We start from the raw sequence: 22,373 nt of genomic DNA on the forward strand, positions 1-22,373 counted from the left end.
AGGTTGAGATAAACACTAAAGGATGGCCCGGGATGGTTTCCCGTGGTTATCCATGGGGACAGGGACGGTGTCATTCTCTAGGTGTGTAAGAGATATGTCTTAGGAGCTGGAGATCTGGAGGCTACTGCCTAATTCGATCCTGGTGCCTGCAGGTTGTCGGCTACAGATTTAAGGATGTCTCAGGGGTGGCAGAGGGGAAGCAGAAGGAAAATGATGACTGAATCTAGAATAATGGCTGGAGGAGTCCATTAAATTGACGCTGTTTTACTTATCCTGTTTCCCTTTCTCTTATCTCTAGCGGGTACGGGACTGATGGGAAACTCATCCGCATCATTCATGGGAAGCTTCTTGAGCAGCAGCCTCGGATCAGCACCGGCACACCCAGCGGGGCCGACATCCTCCCCTTCAGAGCCCACCTTCCGAGGACCACACTCTACGGGGACCTCCCAGCTCTGGTTCTCTCACTCCCATGAAGGTAAGGGCCCCAGTCTGGCCCAGTCAAGTTCTTTCTTCTCATATTCCGTTCCCTCACCTTCTTCCAAAGTCCATAAAGGTCTGGTGAAAGGTGAACTCCATCAGGGGTGTAAATGTATGCGATGAATTTTGAGCATCACCCCCCATGTGGTGATAGAGGAAACAGAATGACAAACCTAATATCAAGAGATAGGGACTGGTGTTCGGCACACACGCAGTGCTAACGACAGGGGAATATATTTGGATGCGAGCAAGTTTTCAAATTTTATTTAAAATTTGATTGATCGCTTAATCATACTTCGAAGCAATGAACATAGTGAAAAAGTTATACAACATTCAGGGAGTACAATATAAGGGACATAGACTTGACGTACAGAACTTACAGTGTCGATGGGAAAGAGAAATACAATATATGATAGAAAATAGGGGAAAGACAGAAGGAAGGGTTTGGAGAAAGAGAGAGCAAAGAATGGGGTGAAAACGAGGTATTTGGAACTTTATCTTTGCAAAAGAAATTAGAGGTCAAAAGTTGAAGGCAATATCCTAACTTGAAGAGTTAAAAGTCAAAAAGAAAGCATTTTATCTATCAAGAAAACGGTCTTCTCTTAAATGAATGGGAAGGGAGTGCCACATTTGCAGTGCCGTCGTGTGTCAGTAAACGTTGGTCATTGGAGCTGAGCTTTCTAGTGGAGACATAAGGAATAAGAAGGCTGGGGCTTTGGAGAGAAGTGTCGTAACAATTAATAAACATATTTTATAAGTTATTTGATGGGAAACCAGAAGCCAGTGGGATTTCTTAAGAAGTGGCGAAACATGGTCAAATTTCTTGGCTTTCATAATGAGTTTAATAGATGCATTTTGGATCATTGGTAAGCTCCCTAATTTCCTTTTGGGTAATTCCCTTAAATATGGAGTTACAATAATTACCCAGGAATGTATTAATATGGCCTGCTGAGTCAGCTCTTCCTCCTGCAGTTAGCCTGTTCTGTGCTGATACATCCAGACTTTGCCTGGCACTAGTGGCCTGATGGTATTGGTGGATGTCAGAAGGCAGCCCGGTGACCTTGGCATATCCAGGTGTTTGCAGTGATATACGCTTCCCCCTCCCAATTCACGGTTTTAGGACTCGCGATTTCAATTATTCGCGATTTCCTAAAACCGGAATCGCCTCCACCTCCCTCCCGCCTCCCGGACCTACCCAGACCTTACCTGGTGGTCTAGCGGTCTTTCGGCTGCCGTGAGTTCCCGTCGTGGTTGCGAGAGACTACGGGAACTCACAGCTGGCATTTTGGATGAGTGATCTGCATGGGGCAGGATCGTAGGAAGATTGCTCCTGCTCCGAAAGACCGCTAGACCATCAGGTAAGGTCTGGGGAGGTCCGGGAGGCGGGAGGGAGGTGGAGGCAATTCCGGTTTTAGGAAATCGCGAATAATTGAAATCGCAAGTCCTAAAACCGTGAATCGGGAGGGGGAAGCGTATATCACTGCAAACATCTGAATATGCCAAGGTCACAGGGCTGCCTTCTGACATCCACCAGTACCATCAGGCCACTAGTGCCAGGCAAAGTCTGGATGCATCAGCACAGAACAGGCTAACTACAGGAGGAAGAGCGGACTCAGCAGGCCATATTAATACATTCCCGGGTAATTATTGTAACTCCATATTTAAGGGAATTACCCAAAAGGAAATTAGGGAGCTTACAAATGATCCAAGGTCCGGGATGCCGGGGAGAAGGTGGGAGGGAGGCAGGAGTGGGTCAGAGTCAGCCCAAAAGTTATTCACGAATTTTCAATATTCGCGGGTCGGCTCTGCCCCTAACCCCCGCGAATATTAAGGGAGGAGTGTACTCTATTTGCAATTATCACGCAGCAACAGGTCAAAGACCGAGCAGTAGAGCAAGCATCCCATTCTTGGCTTCACTTTAATAATGCCAGCACTTGCTAGGACTTTATTGTCCCGGTGGAAGTCCCTGTCCCCTGTACCTGTGCAGCGTCTCAGTGGATTTCTTTTGGGCAGGCTCTGGGAGCACTCCAGCAGGGCTGGGTGCTGGGAAGGAAACAGTTAACGAAGCTTGCATAGCTCAGGCTGGCGACTGGCATGAGGAGAAAAAGCTGCAGGAGTGGCAGTCGGCAGTGTGAATAGAGGGCTTCTGCTGTTGGCACCCAGCACTGCCACAACCCAACACACTGAACAAATCCAGTGTTTGCAGGGCGGCTGACTCACCCCCTGTGTCCCTGTGAAAACAGTGGAGACAGAGGAACGAGGAATGATTTGTTTTTCAGGCAGTGCAGGTGACGAAAGAGACACAGTTGTTTCAATGAACTGATCTTGAAGCTCAGGTCATTTTCGTGTGTCTGTTAAGAAGGTTTTGTTGACAGGTTTCAGTACTTTGGAAAGGACCCACCACAACATGGACAAAAGCAGTAGCATAGAATGTTGGTACTATTTGGGTTTTTGCCAGGTACTTGTGACCTGGATTGGTCACCGTGAAGATGGGCTACTGGGCTAGATGGACCATTGGTCCGACGCAGTAAGGTTATTCTTATATTATTATGTAAGCCAAGTCTAGGACAGTCGAGCCATTGTGACATCACTGCTGAGGTTGGCTCTTAGGCATTGGTGGAATGAGGCATTATGACATCACAGTCTCAGCTTTGGAATGTTGCTACTCTTTGGGCTTCCGCCATTGTGACATCACTGATGAGATTGGCTGTTAGGCATTGGTGGAATGAGGCATTATGACATCACAATCTCAGCTCTGGAATGTTGCTACTCTTTGGGCTTCCGCCATTGTGACATCACTGATGAGATTGGCTGTTAGGCATTGGTGGAATGAGGCATTATGACATCACAATCTCAGCTCTGGAATGTTGCTACTCTTTGGGCTTCCGCCATTGTGACATCACTGCTGAGGTTGGCTGTTAGGCATTGGTGGAATGAGGCATTATGACATCACAGTCTCAGCTCTGGAATGTTGCTACTTTTTTGGGTTTCTGCCAGGTACTTGGGACCTGGGTTGGAAACAGGATCCTGGGCTTCATGGACCTTCGGTCTGTCCCAGTATGGCTACATGGGTACAGCAGCGGTATATGGTTCACACACACTGAGCAAAGCATGGGCGGCAGCAGTCTCACCACAGAGCAGGGGCGATGGCAGTGTAAGCCTCCCCTCCCCCTCCACACACACACTATAATCTTGGTGAATCAGTTGCCTTTAGGCTGTGTTCTGCAGGGCTGGAAGTAGGTGGAGAGAACAGGTGTCTTTTTCTTCGCTGTCTCAGAAGATGTAACTTCCCTTCCCCCTCTCCTCTATCTCCTGCTATACCAGCGTTGAGCTCTGTAGCTGCACTTTGGTGAAACTGATGGAAGCGATACTACTGTATGCTTCCTCTATAACCGACAGAGGCAGGCAGTTACAAGGCAGCCTGGAGCCGCCTTGGGCCTGTTTTGAATGGGAAAATATAAATTGAATGCAGCTGGAGGCGGGGAAACATCTCTCTTCTGATGGTGTAATTTGGAGGAAGAAGGGAGTTTGGCGTCAGGGCAGAGGGCAGAAACTTGAGGTTTGGGTCTCTGCCAGTGCCAAAAGCCCTGAAACTCTGTCTCAGTGGCACCCCCAGCTTTGCCAAGGGCACTCCTTGTGGCGCTGAGGTCCTGGGCAATGACTCTGCTGTCCACCCTCCCTAAAAACAGTTCTGGGAAAGAGGGGTAGAGAAAGGCATAGACAGAGTTAATCTGATTTTTAGAGAGGCTCAGGTATCAACATAGTAGATGATGGTAGGAAAAGACCAATTAGTCCCTCCATTCTGGTCAAATATTTCTGTCTCACTGCCAAGGATATTTCCTGGGTGCCAGCTATAACGTGTGACCATCTGCAGGGCATCTGAATTGTCCCCCTCCAATCCTGGGTTTAACCACAAAGCTCCACAAACAGTAAGTAACCCCAGCATAGATGTCTTCTTGAATGCTTTGGACCCCACCTAAGTGACACGAGAAATGCATAGCCTAGCCAGACAGACCCAATTGCTAGTGAACTCTGGGAGTGTCTGCATTTCGGCCGGACCCTCTGGAAATGGCTCCATTTCAAGGCTGATCGGTGCCACAACTTTTGCAAAATAGTTTGTTTCCCACAGGTAAGACCCTCTTGTAAGGTGTTTCACTTGTGTAGATTTACCAGATGGCTGCAGGTCATTTGAGACCAGCTAAACCAGTCCTCAACTTGTGGTTCCAGTTTCTTTGAAAATAAAGTAGGACTTCAGATCTCACAAAGAGCAAAAGCTAATTTGTAGTCAAGAGTGCGTGTGTGTGTGTGTATGTGTGTGTGTGTGTGTATGTGTGTTGAGGGGAAGGACACTTTGTGTATGCGTGTGTGTGTGTATCCTAATACGTTTTGTGTTTGTGCTTGGTGTAAGAGGGAAATGAGGATTTGGATAAGTCGTTTTCATTTGTGGGGACCATATTATGGCCCCTAAGCGTGAGGCCCTAAACGGTAGCTTCTGTGGCTTATCCATAAATCTGGCCCTGTGTGTCCTGTCGGCTGGATTACACTAGTTGTTAGTGAAACTTCTGGTTTTCCTTTTCCAGTGTGTTAATAAATGATTAATTGGTTTCCCATGTTATTGTTGTGTGTCTGTGCGGGTGTGCCTTTGTAAGTGTGCTTCTATCCCTCTGTGCCAGTGTGTTGGTGTAAGTGCACCTTTATCTGCTTCTCAATGTCTGTGTTCATGTGAGGGTACCTTTGCGTGTGTGTCTGCAGAACTGGGCTCCTGTAAATGTATTTCTTTGTCTGTTGAGTGCTGCAGCTGCCCAGAACAACCCTCTTTATGAGAGAGTGAGGCAAGCAACCACCTCTGCTGTCTCTAGGACACCGAAAAGACACATGGCCACAAATAAGGCACCATATATGGATAGGCTTGTAGGGCTGACCAATGGGAGACACCCTCAACTATAGCAGAGAAGGTCAGGGGAACTGGACAGGTCTAAGGGTCAGAGTGATTGATACCTGCATTCAATATGTGGGTGTGATACGCAGAAAAGGGTTTTGCACATAAATCCACGCTTTAGACACCAGCACACAACATATTATAATATATGGTGGTTTTAAGAAAGGTTTGGACAAGTTCCTGGAGGAAAAGTCCATAGTCTGTTACTGAGAAAGACATGGGGGAAGCATCTGCTTGCATGGAATGCTGCAACCCTTTGGGATTCTAGAATCTTGTTACTCTCTGGGATTCAGGAATCTTGCTATTCTTTGAGATTCTGTATGGAATGTTGCTATTCTTTGGGATTCTGTATGGAATGTTGCCACTCTGGGGTTTTAGAATTTTGTTACTCTCTGGGATTCAGGAATCTTGCTATTCTTTGAGATTCTGTATGGAATGTTGTTACTCTTTGGGGTTCTAGAATCTTCTTACTCTCTGGGATTCTGGAATGTTGCTATTCTTTGAGATTCTGCATGGAATGTTGCTACTCTTTGGGATTCTAGAATCTTGTGACTCTCTGGGATTCAGGAATCTTGCTATTCTTTGAGATTCTGTATGGAATGTTGTTACTCTTTGGGGTTCTAGAATCTTCTTACTCTCTGGGATTCTGGAATGTTGCTATTCTTTGAGATTCTGCATGGAATGTTGCTACTCTTTGGGATTCTAGAATCTTCTTACTCTCTGGGATTCTGGAATCTTGCTATTCTTTGAGACTCTGTATGGAATGTTGCTACTCGTTGGGTTTTGGCCAGAGAGACCTGGATTGGCACTGTGAGAACGGGCTACTGGGTTTGATGGAACTTTGGTCTGACCCAGTAAGGCTATTCTTATGTTTTTATGAGAGGTGTTTCTCATTTAAGTTGGAAGGATCAGTTGCTTCATTGGTGCTTTGTATTGGAATCTTTTATATATTTGATTTTATGTGTTTGATGATAGTCTGTCATTTTAATTATCAGTGTTTCTTTGTAACTTGCTCAGAACCGTAGGACATTAGCAAGAAAGAAATGTTTTTTAAAATAAAATAAATGAAGCTTTTATGTATTTGTGCGGAAGACTTTAAGGCTTAGAAGAATGCAGGAGCTTCGAGGCCACGTTCAAGGCAGCGTCGAAGGTTTAGTTTGATCTCTTGTCGGTGAGGATTTAATGCCCAGTCACATGACAGAGCAGGAGGTGACGGTCCTGTGCACAGGTCTGAGCAGGAAAAAAATGCATCGAATGTTGGTCTGCATGTAACATCTCTTATGCACCCGACGTTTCTGTCACGCTGACGCATTCCTGCACCTGGGCATGTGGGCACCATCGCTTCCATCTTGCTCAGACGTGCACCCAGGATTCGCTGCCTCCCTGCAGATCCTTGTACAAATGTCTATGTATTTATATTGCGCTCTTTGGTGTACATCAGTTCAAAAAGGAACAGAACGCCACGTAATCTTGATGCAAAGATAAGAAAAAGAAAAAGAAAACATTTAGTTGCTGGATTAAGAGATGCCTAATTAAAAATTAAAACCAAATCATAAAAGAAATTAAGACATACTTAAACGAAAATAGAAATAAACAACCTAAGACTAAGGGGGTCTTTTACTAAGGCGTGTTAGCCAATTTTGCACGTGCTAAATGTTTACGTGCCTGTTATATTCTGTGGACGCGTTAGCATTTAACGTGCGCTAAATCGTCTAGCGCGCCTTAGACTCCCTAAGTATTTAGCTTGGCTCTAAATGTAACAGAAGTAAGTTCACCGCGACGTTCATTAGGAAGAAAGGAACGGATGCAAAAAAGGCAGAAATTTTCAGTTGACCTAAGTTTAATCACGTGAACGGATGGCGCAGTCAATCTGTTTAAGGTCGAAGACCTCAGCCATCGCAGAGGTTTATACGGGACGAGAGGTTTCGCAAGATAGTCCGGTTGCCCACTATTTAAGCACATATGCAGTACCTGTGGTGGATCAGAAGTCCATCACGCCCAGCAATCTGCTCACGCGGCGGCCCATCAGGTCCAGGACCTGTATAGTAATCCTCTATCATACCCTTCTATCCCCTTTTCCTTCAGGAAATTATCTAATCCCTTCTTGAACCCCAAAACCATACTCTGTCCTATCACACCCTCTGGAAGCGCATTCCAGGTGTCCACCACCCTTTGGGTGAAGAAGAACTTCCTAGCATTGGTTCTGAATCTCTCCCCTCTTAATTTTTCCGAATGCCCTCTCGTTCTTGTAGTTTTCGAATGTTTGAAGAATCTGTCCCTCTCCACTTTCTCTATGCCCTTCATGATCTTATGAGTCTCTATCATGTCCCCTCTGAGTCTCCATTTTTCTAGGGAAAAGAGCCCCAATTTCTCCAATCTTTCAGCATATGAAAGGTTTTCCATACCTTTTATCAATCTCGTCGCTCTTTTCTGAACCCTCTCGAGTATCGCTATATCCTTTTTTTTTTTTTTTAAATTATTTATTTATCAAATTTTTACATGTTATAAATCAAGTAGCCATATCCTTTTTAAAGTACGGCGACCAATATTGGACGCAGTACTCCAGATGTGGGCGCATCATCGCCTGATACAGCGGCAGGATAACTTCCTTCGTTCTGGTTGTAATACCCTTCTTGATAATGCCTAGCATTCTGTTCGCTTTCTTAGAGGCCGCTGCGCACTGTGCCGACGGCTTCATTGTTTTGTCCACCAGTATTTAACACTTTAAAGGCCAAGGTCAATGCTTTAAACATCAGCCTGAATTTTATTGGGAGCCAGTGATATTCCTTCAACAATGGGGTCACATGATCGTATCGATGAGCGTTTGTAATCACTTTAATCGCAGTGTTTTGAACTGTCTGCAATTCAGTGCTTACCCTGACTAGTGCACACACTTTGCCGCTATGAAAGATACTACTGGATGGAAACAGGTAGCAAAGAGGCTGGAGCAGGAAAGTGCCCATCTCCTCATACTGTGCTTGAATCTCTGGTGTACTCCCATGCCCCCAGGAGACCCCATGAACTATCTATCCCAGACTCCCTTTTCCAAGAGATACTGTGTTTCCCCGAAAATAAGACCTACCCTGAAAATAAGCCCTAGTCTCTAGATTCGTCAGCAGCAGCGCTTTCCCCACTCTCCATCTTCCATTTCTCCCTCCCCTCCAAACCCCGCCGACTCTCCGACTGCAAGACCTACAACCTCCCTCCACACAGCAACGTCGGCAGCACTCTAAACAGGCTGCTTCGCGGCCTTCTCTCACCGGGGCCTTCTCTCACCGGGGTGTTGCTGATGACATCATCAGTGATGCGGCAGAGGGAATGCCCCGGCGGAAGAAGGCTTCGAAGCAGCCTATTTAGAGTGCTGCCAACGCTGCTCTGTGGAGGGAGGTATGTAGGTCTCCTGGTCGGCAGAGTTCGGATGGGAGGGAGAGATGGAAGGATGGGATGGTTAGTGTGGGTTCGGCTGGGGGTGGGGCTGCTCAAGGGTTCTGCTTCAGCTGCACGGATGGGAGGGATAGAAGCAGGGCAAGGGTTCTGCTGCACGAGGGATGAGAGGGAGGGATAGAAAGATGCTGTGTACAGTACAAAAGTTCTGCACAGGGGGATGGGAGGGAGGGATAGAAAGATGCTGCAGAGGGAAGGCACAAGGGGATGGGTGAGAGGGGAGGAAAGATGCTACACATGTGGGGGAGAGAAAGGAAAGAGGAAGAATTGGGGTGGAGGAGAGGAAGTGAGAGATGATCATTGTACATGAAAAATATAAAACTTACCTCGAAAATAAGACCTAGTGCGTTTTATGGGCCCAAAATTAATATAAGACATAGAAACATAGAAACATAGAAATAGACGGCAGATAAGGGCCAAGGCCCATCAAGTCTGCCCACCCCAGTGATCCTCACTATCTATCTTTGCGGATAGATCCCACATGTCTATCCCATCTGGCCTTAAAATCTGCCACACTGGTGGCCTCAATAACCTGAAGTGGAAGACTATTCCAGCGATCAACCACCCTTTCAGTGAAGAAGAACTTACTAGTGTTACTGTGCAGTTTCCCGCCCCTGATTTTCCACGAATGCCCCCTTGTTGCCGCGGGACCCTTGAAGAAGAAGATGTCTTCTTCCACCTTGATGCGGCCCGTGAGATATTTGAATGTCTCGATCATGTCTCCCCTCTCTCGACGCTCCTCGAGTGAGTAGAGCTGCAAATTCCCCAACCGCTCCTCGTACGGGAGCTCCCTGAGTCCCGAGACCATCCTGGTGGCCATTCTCTGGACCGACTCCAGTCTCAGCACATCCTTGCGGTAATGCGGCCTCCAGAATTGCACACAGTACTCCAGGTGCGGTCTCACCATGGATCTATATAGTGGCATAATGACTTCAGGTTTACGGCTAATGAAACTCCTGCGTATGCAACCTATGATTTGCCTTGCTTTGGATGAAGCTTGCTCCACTTGGTTTGCCGACTTCATGTCTTCCCTGACAATCACTCCCAAGTCTCTTTCTGCTACAGTTCTTGTCAGGATCTCGCCATTTAGGGTGTAGATCTTGCATGGATTCTGGCTTCCCAGGTGCATGACTTTGCATTTTTTGGCATTGAAACTGAGTTGCCAGGACCTAGACCAGTGCTCCAGCAGAAGTAAGTCATGCACCATATCGTCTGTCATTGCTTTTTTGTCTGTTGTGCTTTTGCTCACTACATTGCACAGTTTGGCATCATCGGCAAACAATGTTATTTTACCTCGAAGCCCTTCTGTCAGGTCTCTTATATAGATGTTGAACAAGATCGGGCCTAGGACGGAGCCCTGTGGCACTCCACTTATCACCTCCGACATCTCGGAGGGAGTGCCATTCACCATCACCCTCTGAAGCCTACCTCCAAGCCAGTTCCCAACCCATTTTGTTAAAGTGTCGCCCAAACCTAAAGAACACCATAGGCATCGGAATGGGGGGGGGGGGCACAGGGGCTGTGGCCTCCCCAAAAATTGCCTGGCATTAGGGGGGAGCAAACAGGGCAGCTTCCCTATCTCCCGCAGTAGCCTACAAGCGATTTTGCCCATGCTTTGGGGCTCTAACGCTGTGCTTGCCGGCTTCCCGACCCTTCTCCAATGAAACCAGATGTTACGTCATGAGGGGGGAGGGAGGAGAAGCAAAGCTGGCAAGCACAGAGTTAGAGCCCTGGAGCATGGGCAAAGTCGCTTGCAGGCTAGGGTGGCATCAGCGGGAGGGAGGCTTCAACTCGCTGCTCCTGCTTGTTTTGGGCCTTCCTTGCTACCAGGTCCTGCCTTTGCGGAAACAGAAAGTAGGTGGGACCCAGCAGCGAGGAAGGCCCGAAGCAAGCAGGAGCAACAAGTTGTGAATGCTACACTGCGATGAGGAAGGAGGAAGGAGGGATGGAAGAGGGAAGAGAAATGCTGTTACTGCACTCAGTTGGGGAGAAGGAAGACCAGGGAAGGGAGAGGAGAGGAACGAGAGATGCCAAGTCCATGTGGGGAGGGGTGCGGGGGGGTGGGCGAAGAAATGCTGCTGCACCCAATTGGGGAGAGAGAGGGAAAGAGGGAGAAGGAAGACCAGGGAAAGGGGGGAAGATAAATGATGCTGCTGCACCCAATTAGGGAGAGAGAGGGAAAGAGGGGGGGGAAGACCAGGGAAGAGAAATGCTGCTGCTGAGCCCAATTAGGGAGAGAGAGGAAAAGAGGGAGAATGAAGACCAGGGAAGGGAGAGGAGAGGAGAGGAACGAGAGATTCAAGGCTGGGAGGAGGGAAGAGAAATGCTGCTGCTGCACCCAACTGAGGAAAGAGAGAGAAAGAGGGAGAAGGAAGACCAGAGAAGGGAGAGGAGAGGAATGATAGATGCCTAGTCCATGGGAGAGAGGGAAAGGAAAGGAGATACCAGACCATGGAGGGGGAGGGAGGGATGCTAGGGCATGGGGAGGTGAAGGAGACAAATGGCAGACCAGGGGAAAGGAAGGAAGTAGGGAGGGAGAGAAAGGAAGGAGAGGAGATGCCAGGTAATGGAGGAGGAGGGGGAGATGGAAGGAGAGGAGAGAGATGCCAGGGCATGGGGGAAGGGAAGGGAAACTAAGGAGACAAATGCCAGACCAGAGGAAAAGGAAGGAGAGGAGGTGCCAGAGCATGGAGGGAGAGATAGGAGAGAGATGCCAGGCATGGGAGGAGGGAAGGAGATAGAGATGCCAGACCATGGGGTGGAGTGGGAAGGAAGGAAAGGAGAAGAGAGAGATGCCAGAGTATAGGGGAGGTGGTGGAGACAAAAATGGAGAGTGGTGGAGACAAAAATGGAGTGGGGTGAAGCTGAAATGAATCATGTACAAAGGAGAGAAACGGCACAGGATATACAGTTTATTGAAGGGACATAGAAAGAGGGAAGATGCCATATGGAAGAGAGAGAAGGTGGACACTGGATGGAAAGGGCAGAAAGAGGGTGGACAGTAGATGTGGAAGAGAGAGAGAGGGCAGAGGCTGGGTGGAAGGGGCAAAGAGAGAGGGCAAATGTTGCATGGAAGGGAGAGTGGACAAACGCTGCATAGAAAGAAGAGAGAAAAGAAGATGATTAAAGCAAAAACGACAAAAGATAGAAATAATTTTTTTTGTTGCTTTTTGTAGAATCAAGTAGTATTGTAACTGTATTGATAAGAATTTATAAATAGGAAATAGAAATAAGTCAATTTTTTTGAGACTAAATCTGTTTCCTCAGGTCAGGACAGGATACCATAACAGCATTATACTGTACTGTCTTGAAGAAAGATTTGGCCTCTGAAAGCTAATTGAAAAATGGATTAGCCCAATTCTTATTTCTCGTTATTTGTTTTATTTCTATTTGTTAATTTGTAAAGTGGTGATTGTTATGCAGCAGTTTTTTCAAATTTACATCTACTGTCTTTATATTTTGCGCCGTATTAGAGGACATGGGTCACTGTTTCTGTGGTGTTGCATTGTATGTAGAGTTTCATTTTTATATATTAGTACTTTTAGATTTTAGCCCCGTATTTGCTTAGGGGTAATCTGTTCTGGTAGGAATGAATGTTTAGAAGCATACAGTGTGTTTTGTGTAGTTAAATTTTGTGGTTAACCATTATGTGTTGTTAATAAGATTATATTGTATGTATATATAAAAAATGAATGGAAAAAATTAGTTCTATTATAGGAGCGGAGTCTGGGGCTGGAAACTGGGCGAGTTGGGGGCAGAGCTTTCAGGCCCCCCCAAACAAAAAAGCGTTCTGCTGCCTATGTAAGACACTGTCTTATATTTGGGGAAACACGGTAGCAAGCTCCATATGGATTTTCCAGTCTCATGAATAAGGATGACATGATAACGATTTACGGCCTCTTTTACAGCCCCAAAGCCTTTTAAATCTCTATGGGCGCTTTGTTAAAGAGGCTGTTAGTGTTTGACCCAGGCCAGATTTTTCAGGAATCCGTCCACATTTTGAAATTGTACTATGCTGCAAGCCAGCCTTGGGTTTCTTCCCTTCCAGCTTGTAAGGAGACAAGACCAGGACTTTTCACATGCCAAAGCTGATCAAAGTCCTGGCTGTGGTGTAAAAAGTTCATTACCGTAAAGTCTGCTGTGTTCGCTTTGATTCAGCTCAGGAGTTTAGAGCTTGCAGTTCACTGACAGGCCTTCCGGCGGCTCCGTGCGGTCTGAGATCGTTCCATTGTCAGGTAAAAGAAACAAGATTTCTGACTCTCTTATCAATTTATCCAGCCTTGAAAAATGTGCCTGCATGAAAACACTTGGAGCAGATTTCTTGGAAGGAATCTCTCTGTTTAATTATTTACAAGAGAAATAAACAAAAAGAAGGAAGCATTAATACTACACCAGGAGAACAGGCTGCATTAATACTGTCTGAAGCACTCAGACACCCTTAAACTACATAGGAAGGAGAGCAAGTAGCACTAATACTTCATGAGGAACGGTCCAGATAGTATTAATACTATGCAATATCATTGAGAGCATTAATCCTACATAAGGCAGCATTAATCCTACACCAGGAAGATATCTGGCTGCTATATTGCTTGAAGAATACAGATAGCCTTACAATGCTTGGGGAGGAAAGCAAACAGCACTAATACTTCATGAGGAACAAAGGCAGTATTAATACTACAAGATGCCAAAATACTTCACAAGGAGGAAAATGAACAGCATTAACACTCCAGTTAGGGTTACCAGATTTTCCCAAAGGAAAATCCAGACCCATGGCCACGCCCCCCAGGCCCGCTTCATTCCGCCCCCAGCCCCGTCCCCAGACGGCATCTGCGCATTCGCGGACGCGATGCAATGATGTCACACACATGCCCCTTCCTGACGCAATTTTGACGGGAAGCTTTTCAAAACCCGGACAAAGGTCCAGGTTTTGAAAAGCCATCTGGACCCCCGGACAAGTCCTCGAAAAGGATTTCATGTCTGGGGAAATCCCTCACTACAGTTAGCGCAAAAAGAGGATGAGTCCCCAGACAGTGGTGACTGCCGGGGACGGGACATCAAGACCTAATTGGGGTTTCCAAGAATGGTCCCCAATCTCCACACAGTCAAGACATTTGCACATTTAAATGTTACTAAATCATTCCTTGGTGTCCCTTCCATGTTTGATTTATCAGCATTAATACTTTATCAGGAGGAGAATAAGCGTTAATACTGCCGGAAAAATACAGAGAACCTTAAACTCCTCAGGGAAAAAAACAAGCCTAATGGTTAGGAAGGAGCCAGAGCAGCCAGGGTTCAAATCCCACCACTGTCCCTTGGATGAGTCACTTAACCCTCCGTTAGCTCAGGCTTAAGCTTCAAGTTTAATTCAAATTTGATACACCACCTATCAGTCTTCTAAGCGGTTTGTGCATAATAAAAATAGTGAAATAGGGTGACATACAGGACCTACTGGAACGACAAAGGCAAAGAAGTATCCTGTTTCCAACAGTGGCCAACCCAGGTCACAAGTACCTGGCAGAAACCCAAAGAGTGGCAACATTCCAGAGCTGAGCTTGTGATGTCATAGTGCCTCATTTCACCAATGAGATCCAACCTCATCAGTGATGTCACAATGGCTTGATTGCCCTATACTCGGCTCACATAAGAACATAAGAATTGCCATACCAGTATCCTGTTCCAACTGTGGCCAACCCACAGTACCAGTCAGAAGTACCAAAGACAGGTCCCAAGTACCAGTCAGAAACCCAAAGAGTAGCAACATTCCAGAGCTGAGATTGTGATGTCATAATGCCTCATTCCACCAATGCCTAAGAGCCAACCTCAGCAGTGATGTCACAATGGCTTGATTGTCCTATATTTGGATCACATAAGAGCTGCCATACTGGGACAGACCGAAGGTCCATCAAGCCCAGCATCCTATTCCCACCAGTGGCCAACCCAGGTCCAAGTAGCAGACAGAAACCCAAAGAGTGGCAACATTCCAGAGCTGAGCTTGTGATGTCATAGTGCCTCATTTCACCAATAAGATCCAACCTCATCAGTGATGTCACAATGGCTTGATTGCCCTATACTCGGCTCACATAAGAACATAAGAATTGCCATACCAGTATCCTGTTTGAACTGTGGCCAACCCACAGTACCAGTCAGAAGTACCAAAGACAGGTCCCAAGTACCAGTCAGAAACCCAAAGAGTAGCAACATTCCAGAGCTGAGCTTGTGATGTCATAGTGCCTCATTTCACCAATAAGATCCAACCTCATCAGTGATGTCACAATGGCTTGATTGCCCTATACTCGGCTCACATAAGAACATAAGAATTGCCATACCAGTATCCTGTTCCAACTATGGCCAACCCACAGTACCAGTCAGAAGTACCAAAGACAGGTCCCAAGTACCAGTCAGAAACCCAAAGAGTAGCAAAATTCCAGAGCTGAGATTGTGATGTCATAATGCCTCATTCCACCAATGCCTAAGAGCCAACCTCAGTGGTGATGTCACAATGGCTTCACTGTCCTATACTTGGCTCACATAAGAACAGCCATGCTGGGAGAGACTGAAGGTCCATCAAGCCCAGAATCCTGTATTAAATATGACCAACCCAGGTCCCAAGTACCAGGCAGAAACCCAAAGAGTAGCAACATTCCAGAGCTGAGATTGTGATGTCATAATGCCTCATTCCACCAATGCCTAAGAGCCAACCTCAGTGGTGATGTCACAATGGCTTCACTGTCCTATACTTGGCTCACATAAGAACAGCCATGCTGGGAGAGACTGAAGGTCCATCAAGCCCAGAATCCTGTATTAAATATGACCAACCCAGGTCCCAAGTACCAGGCAGAAACCCAAAGAGTAGCAACATTCCAGAGCTGAGATTGTGATGTCATAATGCCTCATTCCACCAATGTCTAAGAGCCAACCTCAGCAGTGATGTCACAATGGCTTGATTGTCCTCTACTCAGCTCACATAAGAACATAAGAATAACCTTACAGCGTCAGACCAATGGTCCATCAAGCCCAGAATCCTCTTTCCAGCAGTGGCCAACCCAGGTCACAAACACCTGGCAAGATCCCAAAGATGAAAGCAGACGCATTGCTCCTTCTTGAGATAGATAGCAGGCAGCTTTTATATTCCATGTGAAGAGAACAACAGCATTGATACTAGATTTACAAAAGAGAAGAACCCTTTGGGATCAGGATTATATGGACCCTCTTTTCTGAAGTTCATCTCTGAATCTGTGATTTGAGAGCTGATAGTTCATTTAAACTTTCCAGGCTTAGTGAGCACAATTTCTGGGAAACAGAATGGGAGGCCAACGGGAGTTGATGTCATTTGGGGTCTCGTAATGCGTTGAAGGAGACCGTTTATTTTGTTCTGTTTGTTCACAACAAAAATACACCTTCAATTCATGATCTTATTTGTGGAGTGCCACAGGATTTGCCAACTTTGTTCGATCTTTTGTTGCAGACGGTGGGGAAAGCTCTTGACAGATTGAAGTTACAATCATTTATATATGAAGATGGTGTTAATGCCGGTTAAGAGGCATCCAGGAATGTTTTGAAGTTGTAGAACACCGGGCTTCGAATTTTCGATTAAAGCTTAACCAGGAGAAAATTAAATTTCTTTGGTTGGGTACAGCAAAGGATGTTATGGGTAAGGAGATTTTTTTTTCTATTGGAGACAATAAATTTACTCTTGAATTCTTGGAGTAGAGGTGGATAATTCAACGTACCATGATCAATCACATTAACAAGGTAGTAAAAAGCTCTTCTTTGCTGTTATGGAAATTGAGATCTATTTGAAACTATTTTGAGATATCAACTTTCTGGCCTGTAGTGCAATCGTGGTTATTATCAAACATTATAATAGTCTATGTGGGTTGTACAAAAATGAATGATCAAAAAGTTACAAACCATTCAAAATGTACTGATTTGGGTGATATTCTTGATGTAAAGATGAATTGATTCCTGCTTTTTCCAGTTGTTGCTAGAGCTTGGTTTAAATGATTTCATTTTTAAGGAACTACCCCATTAGATTTGTTTAGGGCGATTCGTTTTCTATCAGGCAGCTTCAGTTTGGCATTCCCTGCCGTCGTCAGTTTGTTCTTCACAAGACTAGTTAACATTTTGCAAACAGCTCCAAACTTTCTCTTTTAAGAAATATGTAGTGAGGGTCATGGAGTTTTGTATTGTAATTTCTGGATGAAATGTTTTGGATTTTGTTATTGTGAATAGATTTTTGCAGAATATAAGTTTGGAATGTATTGTAACCTCTCTCATCCTTCTCCTGCCTCTCTATTCAATTCTTGTTTATGAGCCTGAATGTACAGCAGCCCAGGGAACCCCACATAGCAGGCCAGGACCTGTAAGGTGGTTGGCGTCTAAGCCCTTTTAGTCCCCTATGTAAGCCCTCTTTCATAACCTATCTCTGCCTCTACCTCTACCTCTATCCCTCAACCCCGGTGTCCTTCAGGAATTTATCCAATCCTTCCTTGAAGCCTTCAGTGCTAAAGATGGCATTGAGACCCCGAGTCGAAGCTCTTTCTTCAATTTCCTTGAAAGCACCAGACAGTTTCTCATCTCTTCTGCAGGGAACATTTTCTGCTCATTCCAAAACAGATGCAAACCCTTTTCAATAAAACGGGCTGAATTTTCTTCATTTTTTCTCCTGGAATTTTTAGCGCCGGAGAACATTCTGTCCCCCTTTCACGCTGATTACACCACTACTAGCAGGGCTGCTACTCAACAGCTTCGGGGGAAGCCCTTCTGCTCTTTCCCGCTTAGGCCAAGAACAGAAACAGGCCTCTGCTTGCCGGCTGCCAGCTGGCATCCCTTCAAACTAGCAGCTGGGCAGTGTGCCAACTTCCAGGGCACTGTGCCAACATCACCTCTCACTCTCTGCCTTTAACTCCTTCCATCTTCCGTCCTCTAATTCTCTCTGTCTCCTTAACTCTCTCAACGACATCCTTCTCTCTTTAGCTCTTTCTAGTTTCAACTTTCTTTTGGACCGATTCCTTTGTCTCCCTTTAAGTTACTTTCTCTCTCTCTGTTGCTCACTCCAACTCTTTAAATGCTTGTCTCTCTAATATTGATTTTAACTCTCCTGTAGCCTTTTTTCCCACTGAATTGCTCTGTTAGGGACCAGAGTTAGGACCTTCATGGGAGCCAGTACCTTTAGCCTACTGTGGTATGGCTCCCTGCCCAGGGCAATAAACAATAGCATTTCTTCTTACCGAACGCTCGTGGTAACGCCCGCAGTGTATGCTGTGGGAAGTGTGTACAGTGTGCAGCCAAGATGTAGATGTGTATCTTGACTATATGTCCCAAGTAATCACATTATCGGGGTTAAAAAGTCTTGTCTGTCTTTTTCAGGCTTCCGAGAAAAGGATCTGGGTGTCAGGCTCCTATGGGTGCAAACGCTGTGGGAACAGGGTCTGGACCAGACATTTGCACAGCGATTTGTACCTGCTTTTTCTGCATACAATTCTTCATTTAAAAATGTACATACAGTAGACTCTCTGTTAACCGGAACTCAAGCAACCAGCAAAAAAAAAAAAAAAAAAAGTCAAAGAAATACTGTAATACTTTAAATAAAAATGAAAATAAAATCAATTTCTGGTGAAAATTTAAGTGTAAACTTGTCATGTCCAGTAGTTTGTGTAGAACAGATTATGGTATGAGGCATAGTATTAGTTAGGTCTGTTTTTAATAGTAACTCTCAAGCAACCAGAAACTCCATTTATCCGGCACCTACACCGATCTTTTTTTTTTTTTTTTCAGGTGCTTTAGTTAGATTCTGAGGCTTTTGGACAGATAGGGGCGTTCTAAGCACCTAGTGTTACTTATTTCCCCGTCTGCTTGTTTTGCTACATCTTTTTTTATTTTGAACCCGTTGCTTTGACAATAATTGTTAAGAAAAGCGCTATATTGAATAAAGAAACTAGAACTATATCAACCCCCACGGGTGCCGGTTAACTGAGATCTATTCACAGAGAAAAGTAGGGGAGGGTCATTGGGGTGGGCAGACTAGATGGGCCGTGGCCCTTATCTGCCGTCTATTTCTATGTTTCTATGTTTACTGTGGTTATGAAGAACCAAAATGACTGACTGTTCCATTCTCCACCCTTTGGCTGTCCCCGGGGAACACATCCAGGGCACGCAGGGACAAATGCGTGTGCATGAAGGAAGTCACACTATTACACACATGACGAAAAATTACCCTCCCGGCGCCCAATACTCAAAAGTGCAGTCACTGAGGTCAGGGGTGTCAAACTCAAGTTATATTAGGCAAAGGTGGGAAAACAGGCACTGTAATAAGGTCCTTTGACCAGAAGGAAGGTCCCCTAGGATTAGGGTTACCAGATTTTCCGTTTGAAAAATCCAGGCCCGCCCCTAGGCCCACCCATCCCCACCCTATTACGTCCCAGTCACACCCTAGCCACGCCCCAGCCCCACCCCCCTGCTGCCTGCTCTCGTCTGTGCACGCACTGATGTCCTCCTGCCCGGTGGTGATTTGTTCCAAGCTTTTCGAAACCCGGACATGCCTAGGATGTCATGGCCAACGGGGGAGGGGAAGGGGGTAAACTAGAGAGGAGCACATCAGCCATTTTTATTTCAGTTTACATAAGAAAATATTTTCAGGGGTACGTCAGCACATTTTTAATGCAATTAAATCAAGCAGGCGTTCCATAGACACTCTCGCAATCCCTTCCCTTAATCCCAGCACTCTCCCTCTCTCTCTTTCTTCTCCTCCTTGTCCCCCAACACCTCGTCCTTTTCTCTCTCAGTCCCCCCCATCCCCAGCACTCAATCTCCCCACCTATTCCTAGCTCTCACATTCTCTCAATTCCCCCTCATTATCTCCAGCACTCACTCACTCTCTCAACACCCATCCCCAGCATCCTCTTACAATCTCTGTTCTTGAGCCAGGTAAAAATGGTAATCAGACAGAAAAGGCCCTCTGCGCTTTTGAGCTTGACCACCCCTCGCCTAATTTACCTTTTTTTTAACATTTCCAGCACCTCTACAGGGCCATATAAGAACATAAGAATTGCCACTGCTGAGTCAGACCAGTGGTCCACCATGCCCAGGCTCACGTGGTGGCCCTCTGGTCTAAGACCAGCACCCTAACTGAGACTAGCCCTACCAGCGCACGTTCTTGTTCAACAGAAACTTGTCTAACTTTATCTTGAATCCTTGGAGGGTGTTTTGCCCTATAACAGCTTCTGGAAGAGCGTTCCAGCTTTCTACCACTCTCTGGGTGAAGAAGAACTTCCTTATATACTCCATCAGACATCTCAAGGGTCTAGAACAGTGGTCTCAAATTCAAACCCTTTGCAGGGCCACATTTTGGGTTTCTGGGTACTTGGAGGGCCTCAGAAAAAATAGTTAATGTCTTTTTAAAGAAATGACAATTTTGCATGACATAAAACTCTTTATAGTTTATAAATCTTTCCTTTTGGCTAAGTCTTAATAATAATATTGTAATTTATAGCTTAAGAGACATTTGATCAAGAACCTGCTTTATTTTACTTTTGAGATTATGATAAACATACTGAGGGCCTCAAAATAGCACCTGGCGGGCCGCATGTGGCCCCCGGGCCGCGTGTTTGAGACCACTGGTCTAGAAGTACATAGTCAGTGTTTGAAGAAGCTCTGAAAGCTGCTTCAGGTTGTTGCAGCCTCTGTGTGTTAATGGCCGAGGCATAATTCTTCCAGAGTGATTCTGTCTCCTACCTTGCTGCGGTTGTATATCTGGAACAACCTGCCTGACTCAGGGCAAGATTCTCAAAACTTTAACGCGGTCGCTGAACTGTTTTCCGGCGGTCTAGCCTGCACACATTTTAGCGGCGGATTATCCAAACGGATGATCTCTGTCTTTAGCGAGGTTTCTAACCGTCTCCGACAATGGCATGCAAATGGGCTCTTTAACATTGAAATGCACCCTCCGGGGGATCCTTAAAAATCGCCAAGGCATTTTCAAAGAGCGGTGACAGCTTTTGGCGACAGAAAGTAGCGACTGGTTCGGGGGTGCCGTAACAGTGCCAGCAGTTGTGTTTTGACTGTGGCTAATGAGAAAAAAAAGTGTATCTATATATTTTTAAAGTGGAGAGTAGTAAAATCACGCTTCTTTTGAGTTTTTGGGAGACACAGGCATGTTTCACGCGCGCTTGTTAAAAGCCAACGTTTCCTCTTGAGCGCGTGTATGATACCCTTGTCTTGTGTGTTTCTGGCTGTGGGTCTTGATTACATTTTACATTAAAAACAAATTACAAGATTTACCTGAATTATAGTCGTTTTTTGGAGAGAAAGGCACGGTGACACCAGGAAATTCTTTTTCACTGAAAGGGTGGTTGATCGCTGGAATAGTCTTCCACTTCAGGTCATTGAGGCCAGCAGCGTGCCTGATTTTAAGGTCAAATGGGATAGACACGTGGGATCTATTCACAGAGATAGGTAGGGGAGGGTCATTGGAGTGGGCAGACTAGATGGGCCGTGGCTCTTATCTGCCGTCTATTTCTATGTTTCTATGACTGAAAAAAGTCTATGTTGCTTCTCCCCTTCTCTCCCTTAAATTCATCCAATAGTGCAACAGGAGAGTGGGTTGTTGTTTTTTTTTTTACGGTGTTTTTCTGCGCATATGCCCATCGGTGATGGGCACATGCAAATGTAGGAAATCTTCGCTGCTATCCACCAATCTTATTTGCATGCGTGATTTTTAAAGAATGTCTCGGGTTTTTAGATTTGGTATCAAACCGGCTGCATTAGCAGACCTGCACTTTTTAACACGTTTTTTTGAAAATCCTGGTCTCAGTGCTGCGAGCCCCATCTCTGGTAGTCTTCAAGTCCAGGTAGAAAGCGCTTGATTTCGCTCTGATGTCACTTCCTGGTCCCGTGCTTGAGTACCTGATTGTAAAAACCGCTTAGATAACCTTGATAGGCGGTATATAAAATCCTAATAAACTTGAAACTTGAAAGTGATTCAGAGAGGAACCAGGCTGGTGCGAGCAACAGGCAGGAGAAGTTGCTCACACTAGCGAAGATCTGGAACGCGTTGCCAGAGGTTGTGGTAAGAGCGGATAGCATAGCTGGTTTTAAGAAAGGGTTGGATAAGTTCCTGGAGGAAAAGTCCATAGTCTGTTATTGAGAAAGACACAGGAGAAGCCACTGCTTGCCCTGGATCGGTAGCATGGAATGTTGCTCTTCTTTGGGATTGTAGAATCTTGTTACTCTCCGGGATTCTGGAATCTTGCTGTTCTTTGGGATTTTATATGGAATGTTGCTACTCTTTGGGATTCTAGAATCTTGTGACTCTGGGATTCTGGAATCTTCCTATTCTTTGAAATTCTGTATGGAATGTTGCTACTTTTTGGGATTCTAGAATCTTGTGACTCTCTGGGATTCCGGAATCTTGGTATTCTTTGAGATTCTGTATGGAATGTTGCTACTCTTTGGGATTCTAGAATCTTGTGACTCTCTGGGATTCTGGAATCTTGCTGTTCTTTGGGATTTTATA

The 22,373-nt window shown here is 45.6% G+C and overlaps 1 protein-coding gene across 3 annotated transcripts in view; it reads left to right on the top strand.

Annotated features, from left to right (window-relative positions):
* BAHCC1 (BAH domain and coiled-coil containing 1) overlaps positions 1 to 22,373 on the top strand; it is a 320,033-nt gene that overhangs the window by 111,996 nt on the left and 185,664 nt on the right. For all 3 annotated transcript variants that reach the window (XM_033961808.1, XM_033961807.1, XM_033961806.1), the window contains exon 3: positions 299 to 475. In XM_033961808.1, coding sequence (XP_033817699.1) covers positions 299 to 475 — 177 coding nt within the window. The remainder of the gene's footprint in view (positions 1 to 298; positions 476 to 22,373) is intronic.

The sequence above is a fragment of the Geotrypetes seraphini genome, chromosome 10 (assembly GCF_902459505.1).
Source record: "Geotrypetes seraphini chromosome 10, aGeoSer1.1, whole genome shotgun sequence".
Classification (NCBI taxonomy): domain Eukaryota; kingdom Metazoa; phylum Chordata; class Amphibia; order Gymnophiona; family Dermophiidae; genus Geotrypetes; species Geotrypetes seraphini.